Genomic DNA, 11,197 nt, shown 5'->3' on the forward strand with positions numbered 1-11,197 from the left:
GCTGACCCTTTCTTTCTGAGACGCGGCTGCAGAGGCTTGCTGGGAAGTGAAGTTCAATCGGTGCTTTTGGGAAAGCGTGAGCCAGAGGTGAAAGACATCAGTCCCTTGGGGGAGACTGCAGAGTGTTCAACGCCTCCTTCCCCTCCCCAGGCCCCAAGAAAAAGCTAAAATTGATCAGGAGCCGCAAGAAAATGGTGTCCAAACATTCCAAGTTCCAAGTTTCCAAAATCAGGAAGGAAATTTCTCCCACAAACAATTTGGGGAACAAAGTTCCCGGTGGTCTCACAGAACAATATGCTTCAAATACATTCCAGCTTTTTCTGCCAACGCGGGCTGCACCAAGAAGCTGAGACGGGCTTTAAAAGGGTGAAGACAGAATTTGTTTTGAATCCCCTTTCAGCCTTTTGCGTCCTCCGCTTCCTAAGTTTACAGGATCCAGGAGGCCCCAAACAAGGAAGCCGGCTGTTGAGAGTAGCCTCGGGTTTTATGCGCGGCCTAGGTCGCCCTATTTATCGATTAATACCGGGTAAGACACTATCCCCCAAGGACTCTGGGAAACGGAACTCGTGTGTGTGTGTGTGTCTGTGTGTGTGTGTGTCTGTTTGTCTGTCTGTCTCTCTCTCTCTCTCCCGGAAATACTTAGAACTAGAATGAAATCATCTTCAGCCCCTCCCGTCTTGTAGAATAATGGGAAATGGAGTCTCTAGACTTAATTTTAATCTGAATCTCTGTTCATACTAACTGTCCTGCCCTTTCTGAAGCCTGAAGAAAGTCTCGTCCACTGGGACTGACTGCAATTCCCAGCGGACCCACAAGACACCCTACCCCTCCCCGGCCCCCGCTGGGGCCTGCAGACAGTCTCGCCCGGAAGGCGAAAGCTTTCTCGGACTACATTAACCAAAAGGCAAAGCGCGGACATACTTCCGCTCCCTTTTCAATGAACGCGGGTGCATTCGGAACAGTCGAGAGCGGGTGTTTCTGGGAGTTGTAGTTTTTCAGCCAAATGATGGTTGCTGCCCTCTGACGGCAGCTCAGAGATGAAAAGCAAAAATCTGAGTCAATCCTCAAGACTGGGAAATCATAACCGGGACCAACAAGGCCCAAAAGGGCAGCAGAGCGGGGGGCGGGATGGGGCGGTTACTTAACGGACAAAACTCACGGGATGCGCGCAGTGTACGGCTCGTGGGCAACCGCCACGAGAGGACTGGGGTCGGTGGGAGTCTGAGGGCAACCGCCTGAGGGAATCTTACCAGGATGTTTGCAGGCGTGAGAACATTTGTTGAGGGGTGCTAGGGCAGATTGTAAGTGTCTATGAGGGGCCTGTGGGGGTCTGGAGGTGTTCAGGGGAGTCCGTGGAGAGGTCAAGGGATCTTACTGGGGACCAGTGGAGAAGTCACAGGGGATTTGGAGCGTTTTTAAAAGGTCTGTGGGATCTCTGAGGGACCCAAAGGGGTGAGCGATGTTTAAGAACCATCAGGAAGGAGCTTCAGGGGACTGGGGTGCTGGAGGAGGGCAATGCTGGGGGTTATAGGCATGAAGAGAGTCTCTGAAAGGTTGAATTAATTGATGGGAGTGTTGTGAGCTCTATAAAGGGCTCCCTATTTGGAATCAGCGATCCTGGGGTGTAGAAGGGAGCAAGAGTGTGGTCTTGCAGAAACCGAATAGGCTTAGGTAAGTCATTAAAGATTGGAGGACAAGCTGGAGTTTTGAAAACGGGAGGTCACCTGTGACATCGCACTGGATCAGAATGGGGCAACAAGCCTGGCTCTGCTCTGGTCTGACCTGGAAAGCAGTTCTGGAGCTGAGCAGTTTTTAATCCATACTAGACCTGGTTGGAGGTGCTCTGAAGGCACTGGAATCAGCCTAAGACTACTAGTCCGTGTCCTCCCTCCTCCCCCCAGTGATAACATCCCCCTTTCTCCATCACACCACCACCACCAACTCCGTTGCGTCTCTGTTGCCAGGAGACATGCCTCATCCCAACTTCCAGAAATAGCCCAGTGGCCCCCACCCCAGGGAGTGACTTACATCACCCAGGAGAGGGAGCAGTTGCCCACAGGCTGCCAAGGGAGCCTCGGTTTCCTGCCAGTACCCCAGCCCTGGATCCTCTTTACTGCCAATCAACATCATCTGGGACCACCCACCCTGGGCTGGCAGGAAATGAAGGTGAAGCCTGAGTAGATAGGAGCTGCCAGTTCCTTCTCCCTCAGGGCTGCGCAGGTGGAGTTTCTCCGTGAAGCCAGTCCAACAGACCTGAGTCCTCAATTCCCACTCCATTTCTTAGCTGTGTGGCCTTAGGGAAACTCCTTCCCCTCTCTGGGCCTCCTGCACCTCAACTGCACTTGAAGGGGTTGGGCTGTTCCTAATGACAGATTTCAGCCAGAATTCCTCCCGATTCTTTCATCCCTGAATCAAGCTCTCCAGCTTGAGCTGTTGGCTTTACAAGCTCAACTTTCAGAGCCTATGATCTGGAGACCATATCTAGAGCCAGCCATCCTGGCCTTAGGAGTCAAAGGTGTTGTCAAAAGAACATGGACTTCAGAAATGGACCTCATTTCGTGTCCTGCCTGGGCTTAGGGTCTTGAGCAAGTCCTTTGACTGAGCCACCGGCCCCCACCTTGCTGGTTGTGGGAGATACGGCGCTGTAGCTGACCTGGCATCAGGTACTGGGTCCCCAGCCAAGCCAACCAGGAGCAACCAGAATTAAGCCGGTCTCTTCTCAACTTGCTGGTGGAGGACAGTTCCCTCAGTTTGACAGAAGGACCAATAAGGAACCCTGGAAGGCCTACATTTCAAGTAACCCTGCAGGGCTGTTGCCAAAGTTCCAGGTCACGAGAACATGGACTGAACACAAGTCAGCAGAAAGGCAAAGCAGTTCTGATGATCCGAAGAGCAGGGGCAATAGCATGGTTCCAAGGACTGGCGGATCCCCACCGGAACAGGGGAGCTATCACAGGGCCAGCAGATGCCTGAGACCTTTACCATCAGGCCCTGGGGGTTATCGTCCCCCTGAGGGTCCGATCATTTCCCAGGCCTGGATTGGACCCATTCGGATGGGGATTAGACCCTTAGGCCATAAAGCCACTGGAGCAGCAGTCTAGGCTCCTGTCTTTCGCAATCAAAGACTGCAACCTCCTGATGGTTTTCCCAGCACCCAGGACAAATCACCACATCCAAAGGCCCAAAGTTTTATTGTTTTGAATACATTCTCCAGCAGCCCCCCAACTTCCCTCCCCCCCATCCGCAATACAGAATAAGGCTTGACCACAGACCCCCACCCCAGGGGCCCCAGCTAGGAGGCAGAGGGGGCTTCCAGTTTGGTTTCAGGGCACCCCCTTCCCACCCCCCCACCCGCCTGCCTATGGGCTAGTCCTAGGAGCAGCTGGGGGTGAAGGGGTTGGACCAGTGCTGGGGTAGGAAGTGGGAGAGGGATAGCAGGCACTTGTAGAGATTTGCGGCCTATGGGCGACACCCCTCCCCCTCCTCTGCCCCCCCACCCCCCAAAATGGAATTTTTGGTTCATCATAAAATGTCCCTCCCTCCCCTGCTGCAACCCTGTGGGGTATGAGAAACCCAGGCACTCAGGGCCCCTGGAGGGGCAGGGAAGGCAGGATCGGGGCTGAAGATGGCTGGGAGTGGAAAGGGACAGGGACAGGAGGCAGAGAATAGGGAGGGAGACAAGGCTTTTACTTCCTAAGCGATTGTAATAAAAAATGTTCCTGGGCATTGAGGCCAGCGCCTCAGTTCAAATACAAATTCCCCAGAATGGAGGTGGCCCCCTCAACTCCCCCCTCCCTACCCCCCCACCACCACTTTGCCTGGAGCTTAGAAACCCACAGATAGGGAAAGCCCCCAGCCTGGGAACCCACCCACCCTCACCATTAAAAAAAAGGAAATTAAAAGTTTTATACAAAACGTGGGGCAGGAAAAGGGAGGAAGCAGGGAAGACACCAGAGAGCCGTCCTCACCTCCAGGACTTGGTGGGGGGTTAAGGCAGCAAAAGAAGCATGGGAGGTGGGGGGACCGGGGCCCCCTGCCCACAGCCCTCAGGAATCTCGATGCTCCAGAGAGAGCTGGGCTGTAGCGTGCTGGAGGTCAGAGCTCACGCGCCTCGGGGTGAGGGGTCCCCCGGCCTCCCCGGGCCCCTCCCCACGCACCTTCTTGTCCTCACCCTCATCCTCCAGACCCCCAGCAGGGCCCCCACCCCCCTCCAAGCGACAGTCTTCACTCCAGCGTCGCTTAAAGCGCAGCTTGAGAGGCATGCACTGGGCTGCCCCGGGTGCTTCACCAGGCTCCGGCTTGGGGGGTGCAGGTGGGGCACGAGGGGTCTTGAACACCTCCCCGTCTTCCTCATCCTCATCGCTGATATCAGTCACCTCCACTTCCTCCGACTCGCCTTCAGAGATGGGCTCCACCTTGATCTGAGGTGGCAGAGGCGGCGGGGGTGGGGCCAGTGCCCCGGCGCCCTCCGCCAGCCCACCTGCGCTGCTGACCCCGCCAATGCCAATGCCACTGCTCTTGTCAGCACCCGCCGGAGCCTTCTCCCCAGCAGCCCGCTGCCGGCGTCCCAGAGGGGGCGGCTGGAGCTTAAACTTGAATGGGGAGGAAGAGGAAGAAGAAGAGGACGAGGCCGAGGAGGGGACCGGTGGGGTCTCGGGCGCCATGGGCGGTAACGGGCACTTGTCAGGGCGCTGGGGCTGGGGCACCACCAGCCCGGGGTAGTGCAGGAAGGCGCGGGGACTGAGGTGGTAGTTGTAGACGCTTTGGGTGTGGGCCTGCAGGTACCGTTTCATGTCCTCAGGGCTAAAGGAGAAGTGGGAGCCTCCCCCTGAGCCGCTGGGGCCCCCGCCACCACTGGGGTACATCGGGCTCAGCGTGGGTGAGGGAGTGTAGGCCAGGTGAGTGGGTGTCATTGGCAGAGCCGGCGAGAGCTGAGGGGGTAGCAGGGAGCCAGGCCCGGCCAGAGGCGACACAGGAAAGGGGCTCAGGGGTTCAGGGCCACCCCGGGGCCGGGGGTAGACGCGAAAGACGCCAGGGTCATGGGGCAGGCGTGCCAATGGGGGCCCGCGGAAAGCCCCCAGCTCTGGAGGGCCTGGCGCTCGGGCCCGGGGGTCCTCTCCCAGCGGCTCTTCCAGCTCTGACGTGCCATCACTACAGTCACTGACTGAGCCTCGACCCAGGCGTCGGGCCACCACAGCCGAGAAGAGGGAGGATGAGGATGAAGAACAGGCTGGTGGTGAGCGGGGGTCCTCGGTGGGGGACAGCACCTCGGAGGGCGTTGAGGGAGGGAAGCGGAAGTGGCTGCCACCTGACGGCACTGGCGGGGCACTCTGGGGCACTGCACCCCCTGCAGGAGAGGGAAGATGTCTTGTCAATGCCCATGCCAAGCCCCCTGGCCCAGGATGGACCCAGAGACAGATTCCCGCCTTCCTCCATCTGAAGCCCCGCCGCCAGCCACAGTAACTCACCAGCCAACCCCACATCGATGAAAGGGTAATTAACCAGCACCAGTTTGTTGAAGTTGAACTTGTAGGTGAACCGTTTCCCCTTGGTCTTGTGCAGTATGCGTTTGTTGTAATAATAGCTGTGGGCGCAGAAACACATGGGATCATTGGTGACACAGGACCCCAGTCTAGACCCTGTTCCTTGACCGGGGAGTCCAGTGCAGTTCACCAAGAGGGACTAAGAACCCTGGTCCACCTGAGAGAAACCAAGCAGCAGGAGGAATGGAACTAGCTCTCCTCTCAGGTCTAGGGCCAGACTAGAGGCCACACCCAGGACTGCAATCTCTCCCCTTAGGACACCTCTATGGGACAGAGGCATTCAGTGCAGGCTTGGGACTTGCCCATCCGTGGTCACACAGCTACAGTTTGGCAGAGGATCAAACCCAAAGCCTATTCCCATGGGCTACAGGCTCCCCAAACAGTGGGGGCTAGCCAAATCTGCCCAGGGGCTTCTGCCTCTCCTCACCGCAGGGCCCGGCTCAGCTTGTCATAATTCATCTGAGGTTTGCACTTGCGGACGCCCCAGAGCCGAGCCACTTCATCCGGGTCCTTGATGACGAATTCCCCGTAGTCCCCCTGCCAGGCGATGACCCCCTGATACTCCTCCTTCCGCAGCAGCTCCAGGATAAAGTGCCACAGCTGGATCTGCCTCGAACCAGGAGACGACTCCGGCTTGTAGGCCCAGTCCGGGAAGGCAAACCCTGGGGACGGGAGGCAGGGGAGTGGCCCCGGGTCAGGACGCCAAGTCCAAGGCTCTGGGTCCCCTCCCAGGGTCCACCCTCCTACCCCACCCTCCACATGGGGAAATCCATCTCTCCTCTGCCAAGTCAGGACCCGAGTTAGAGGGAGACAGTGTGTGTCTGTGTGTGAGGGGGCTAGACGGGAGCTTGGGGGGGCGGGGAGGGAAGCTGGAGCCTGCTCCAGCGACACCAGGAGAAACAGGAAACCGTCGGCGGCGGGTCCCGGGGCCAGTGCCAGGGGGCCAGGCACCAAGCCAGGCCAGCGGGCAGGGCTGCCAGTGGGGGGAGGGGCAGGAAGGGGCACACGTGGCCAGCGGGTTGGGGAGAGCCCCCCCAACCCAACTCCCATTCAGGGACAGTGATACCCCCCCCCCAACTCACCCCACAGCTCCAGTCCCCTCCTGAGAATATAACACTGTCTTCCTCCCAAAACCTGCCAGAGCCTTACTCCCACCCCAGGACTCGATGATTTTTTTTTTTTTCTTAAAAGGACCAGGAGGGGTGGGGTGGCTGGTTGACGATGAGGTCAGCGCTTGCACACACAGAGGCTTCTGTCTTCCCTGGAGAGTGAAACCCAGACTGTCTGAGAGAGGCCCCCCCACAGGCCCCAGCCCCTCTGTGCTGCACTGCCCTCCCAGGACCCAGGCACATGGACACAACCTGGCTGGAAGGTCCCAGCCCAGGCTGGGAGGCTGAGCAGGCAACGCTGCAGCCAGTTCCTCCTCCTGCCTTCTCATCCTCACTTCTTCCCGGCCCACCTGCCTACCCGCCCCCAGCATTAACCTTGGGTAGAGGTTGGTGGTGGGCTGGCTGGTCCCTGGAGGGGGTGGGCAGCCTGGGGGAGGGGGTGGGGGGGGGCTGCGGTTGTCATTTCCCAAACCCCCGGGTAATCAGGGGCCATCAATAATTCAGCACTAGGCAGCCGGTAATGGAGGGGTGGGAGGAGGGAAGGGGAGGAAGAGAAGGAGGGGGAGGCAAGGCAGGGGCTCTGGTGCCACCAGAGGGAGAAGACCAAGGTATAGACAGCTAAGGATGGGCGGGGTCCCAAGTCTCAGGCTGCCCCTGCGAGCCTCTGGCCCCTGGGCCCCGGATCAAGCCCCAGCTCAAGCAGGTACCAACCAGGCCTGAGCCAATGGTGAACCCCCCTCAGACTCCACAGCAGTCTGGACTCCAACAGGGGATCCTTCCCCTTGGGGACATGGAGGTTCAACAGTTCCTGCTCCCACAGGGACCACCCCTTCTTATTCCAGAACTGATTCTGTTCCCTACAGTGACCCAGCTTCCTGAGCCCTGGCCTTGGGGAGAATGGGATGGCCAGCATTCCCCAGGCAGTCCCTGCCCCATTCAGAAATCCCGGCCTCAAACCAGCCCCTCAGGGCTCCAAGGATACGACCTCCAGCCCTCCAACTGGTAACAGACCGGAGTCCTACACCAGCAGCCCTGCTCCATTTAGAAGTGACAGACTCTAACAATGCCTTCCATAGAACCCAGCATCCATAACCCCATCACTCTCAGGAATCCAGGTGTTCACACCATTATCCTCACCCCGTTTGAGAATCCAGGTCCCAGGGTCTTCCTCAGGGCCCCAAGGCCCTTGGGAACCCAAGTTACCAAGTTACTAGCTCCTCGTACCCTCTGAGTCCTCCCAAAAGCTCCTACACCTCCTCCCCGACTCAGGGCACCAAGCTCTATGCTTCTCCCACCTAAGCCTCAATCTGGCTCTCACACCCAGGAGTGTGTGTGTGGGGGGAAGCCCCTGAGACAGCACTCTGGAATTGGGGGGGTATACTGACTTCCATCCTCCCCCCCCCCAAAATTAAAGCCACCCTTCCCAGCCCACCCGCCCCAGCCTCCTTGTCCCGGTAACCAGGCAACGTGTGTGCAGCGACAGTCCTGGGAGCGGGGGAGCAGGAGGCTAAAAATAAACTTTGCAGAAGAGAAGGAGTGAGAGAGACTACATGCAACACAAAGGGAACTCGGAAGGGAGGTGGGGGGCTCTGGAAAGGCCTCAAGCTGCATTCCAGGGACTGTCCCAGGCCACCTTCTTAACCGCCCCCCCTTCCCTGACCAACCCCCCTCTGTGGCTAGAACGCTGGATCCCACTCCAGGCAGGGACCCTCCCTCCCCACTCCCAGGTCCACCCCAACCCGGCTTTCCTCATTGGACATAGCATACATGAGGGCCCGTTCCTGGCTTTGCGGGGAGAAGAAGAGCAGGGGTGACGTCAGGGTGTCTCAATGGGGCTCTGTTCCCCAGGCCTTGGAGCCAGGAGCCAGGCACGGGCAAGGGGAGCATGTGTGTGTGTGTGTGTTGTGTATGGGTCCACGTGCTTCAACAGGGAACCACCGGGCCTGCACGGAGAAAGCTCCAGGGAGCAGGACCTCTGGAGCATGGGGGCTGCTGCAACAGGGAGCAGGCAGCTGACACTGAGAGAGGTGCTCAGGACATTTTGAGACAGGGTGGAGAGGTGGCAGCAGACAGACAGGAAGGGTTGGGATGGCAGGGTCCCAGAAGGCACACCTGGGTCCCACAGAAGTGGGGTTGGGATTCTCCCAGACAGACTGGAAACCAAGGGCGGGGGGGCGAACTCCTGGGCACCCCCCAAATTCACATAACTGGCCAAACTTTTTTTAAAGGGACTATAGGGGTCGGAAGGGAGGGGTGGTGGTAGAGGAAGAACACGCCGACCTTCTGGGGGGCCCTACCACCTCCCCCACTCCAGGCAGCCCTCGGTGGCGCCAGAGCCGGGAAGAAAACAGGAAGTGGGAAAGAGCCGCGGCAGAGAGAAGAGGGGCCGGGATGGAGGATCGGATAGAGGGGTGTGCAGACGTACAGACGCACCGATGGACCGATCGGGAAGCCGTTCCAGGCCCCCGCCCCTTCCCCCAGCCGGAGAACCCACACGCGGCTCGGCCCCAAGACAGAGTTAGGGGAGCGGCCCAGCCGGTCCCACCAGGAGAAGGCCCGAAGCAGGGAGGGAAGACGAGGCGGGGTTGTCTGGGCGCCTAGGCCCCCTCCTCGGGCGAGGAGGCTCCTGCTGCCCCCAAGGCCCAGCGGCCCTACAGCCTGTGGGAGCCAGAGAGTATGTGGGACGCACGTGACTGACCCTACAGCACTCCGCACCCCTGCCCCACCCCCTGCCCCCCTCCTCGGCTCCAATCCCCAGGCGCTGGAGCACTGTTCGGAGCCCTTTAAGAGCCGACCCCACCCGCCGTGCGAGGGGGGGCGGGGTGGGTGGGCCGGTCGGGGCACACACCCGCACACAGGAGCTCTAGCCGCGGCCGCCGCCGGGGGAAGGAAACAAGTTTGAACAGCGGCGCCCGGCCCCCTTCCCCCTCCCCCGTCCCCGCCCCGGGCCGGATTCCGACGGGGTAGACGGGTAGGGGGCGGCTGGGACCCCTCCCCCCAGCGCGCTCGGGCGCAAAGTCCAGCCCGCGCGAGCCCGGGGGCTGCGGGGGAGGGGAGGGGGGAAAGTCCGAGTGGGAGGGGGGTTAATCCCGCTGCCCCCCGCCCGCCAACGGAGGGGGTTGGGGAACCTTGGCCCCTTAAGGAGGAGCAAGTTGGCTGGGAAGAGGGGGGCGGAGGGAAAAGACGGCCGGTTGAAAGAGAAGCGCTGGATGGGGGGGCGAAGGGGGAGCCTCCGCGGCTCCCCCCACCTTCCCCACCCTCCTCAACCCGTGGGCCCGGCGACGCGGGAGGAGGGTACCCAGGTCTCCCCGGAGCCACCTTAAAGCCGCGCGTTCTAAGGTCGGAAACAAAAAGTTCCTTTTTCGAACGTTCGGGCTGCGCTTTGGAACTTTGCGACTCGGCGCGGGAGGGGGAGCGAGGAGCCGGAGGAGCCGGGCGGGGGAGGGGCGGCGCACCCCGGACCCCGAGTCCTGGGCTCCCCAATCACGCCCTCCTCCTAGAAGCCATCCCGTAAGCCCCGCTACGCCGGTGCGGGGCACGCGCCGCGGTGAAGGTCATGGGCCGGACCACGCAGCGCGGAACCGGGAATAGCGGGCCCCGTGGACAGCCCCCCCCACACGCCCCGCACACGTCCCGGCCCCCAGAGTGCAACGTGACAGAGCGGCGGGGAGGGACCCCGCCACCCCCGTGATCCCGAGAGTGGGCGAGGACCCAGCTTTCGGGGTCCAGCAGGGAGAGGACCAGGACTCGCAGCACCCACACTACTCGGCCCGGACCCAGAAATTGGGGGGGTCCCATGCAGCACCCCTCGCTTGTGCCACAAGAAGCAACAGGTCTCGAGTGCTCGGGGGTCCCCCCAGAACTAGGGATCACTCGGGCTACCCCGGAACCCTCCAGCCCCCCCAAAGTTTCTCCGCCTGGTTTCCCGGGGCAACAAGTCTCCCCCACACGTGCTGCCCCCGCCCCCACCTGTGTCCGCCGGGGTCTTCATGCTGGGGGGCCCGGGGCGAGGCGCCCCGACTCCGGGCCGCAGCTCCCGGCGCCCGCGCTGCCCCGTCCCGTCCCGCGCCCGTCGGGCCGCCCTCGGCGCTTCACCCGGCCTCGCCTCTCAGAGCCTCTCCCCTCCCCGCCGCCGCCTCCCGGGTTAATATCTCACTCCGGGGCCGGGACGCCCACGCCCCCCGGCCGGCTACGTCACCGCCGCGTCGCCATGGAGACACTGCGCCCGCCCCCTCCCCGCGCACTCACACACACACTCGCCGGCGCGCAGCCACTGAGGACCCGCCGGCTCTGGGCTTAAAGGGGCCGCGCGGCGGGGGAGGAAGGAAGGAGGGGGCGGGGGTGGGATGGGGTCCTGGGGGTCATGACCCTTTTCCGAGGCTCCAAGTCTGCAGATAACTTAAGTCCCCGGCACTCGCGACTTGCCGCCCCTCCTCCTCTCCTGCCCGCTGCAGAATCCAGAGTTTCTTTTGGGAGCTTGTAAGAGGGCGGGGGAGGGGGGCGGGGGGGAGGTGGTCATCGAGGAGGGGGTTCAGAAACTTTTGA

General features: G+C 61.0%; 1 protein-coding gene across 1 annotated transcript; it reads right to left on the reverse strand.

The window, feature by feature from the left end:
- Positions 1-3,172: 3,172 nt before the first annotated feature.
- On the reverse strand, positions 3,173-10,738 carry ERF (ETS2 repressor factor). The gene is made up of 4 exons (XM_044257273.1): positions 10,622-10,738; positions 5,971-6,205; positions 5,469-5,584; positions 3,173-5,347 (listed from the first exon to the last, which is right to left on the reverse strand). The coding sequence occupies exons 1-4, from the start codon at positions 10,641-10,643 to the stop codon at positions 4,047-4,049; spliced, it is 1,674 nt and encodes a 557-aa protein (XP_044113208.1). The 5' UTR covers positions 10,644-10,738; the 3' UTR covers positions 3,173-4,046.
- Between the last annotated feature and the right edge of the window lie 459 nt (positions 10,739-11,197).

This window comes from Neovison vison, chromosome 7, assembly GCF_020171115.1.
Source record: "Neovison vison isolate M4711 chromosome 7, ASM_NN_V1, whole genome shotgun sequence".
In the NCBI taxonomy this organism is placed as follows: Eukaryota; Metazoa; Chordata; class Mammalia; order Carnivora; family Mustelidae; genus Neogale; species Neogale vison.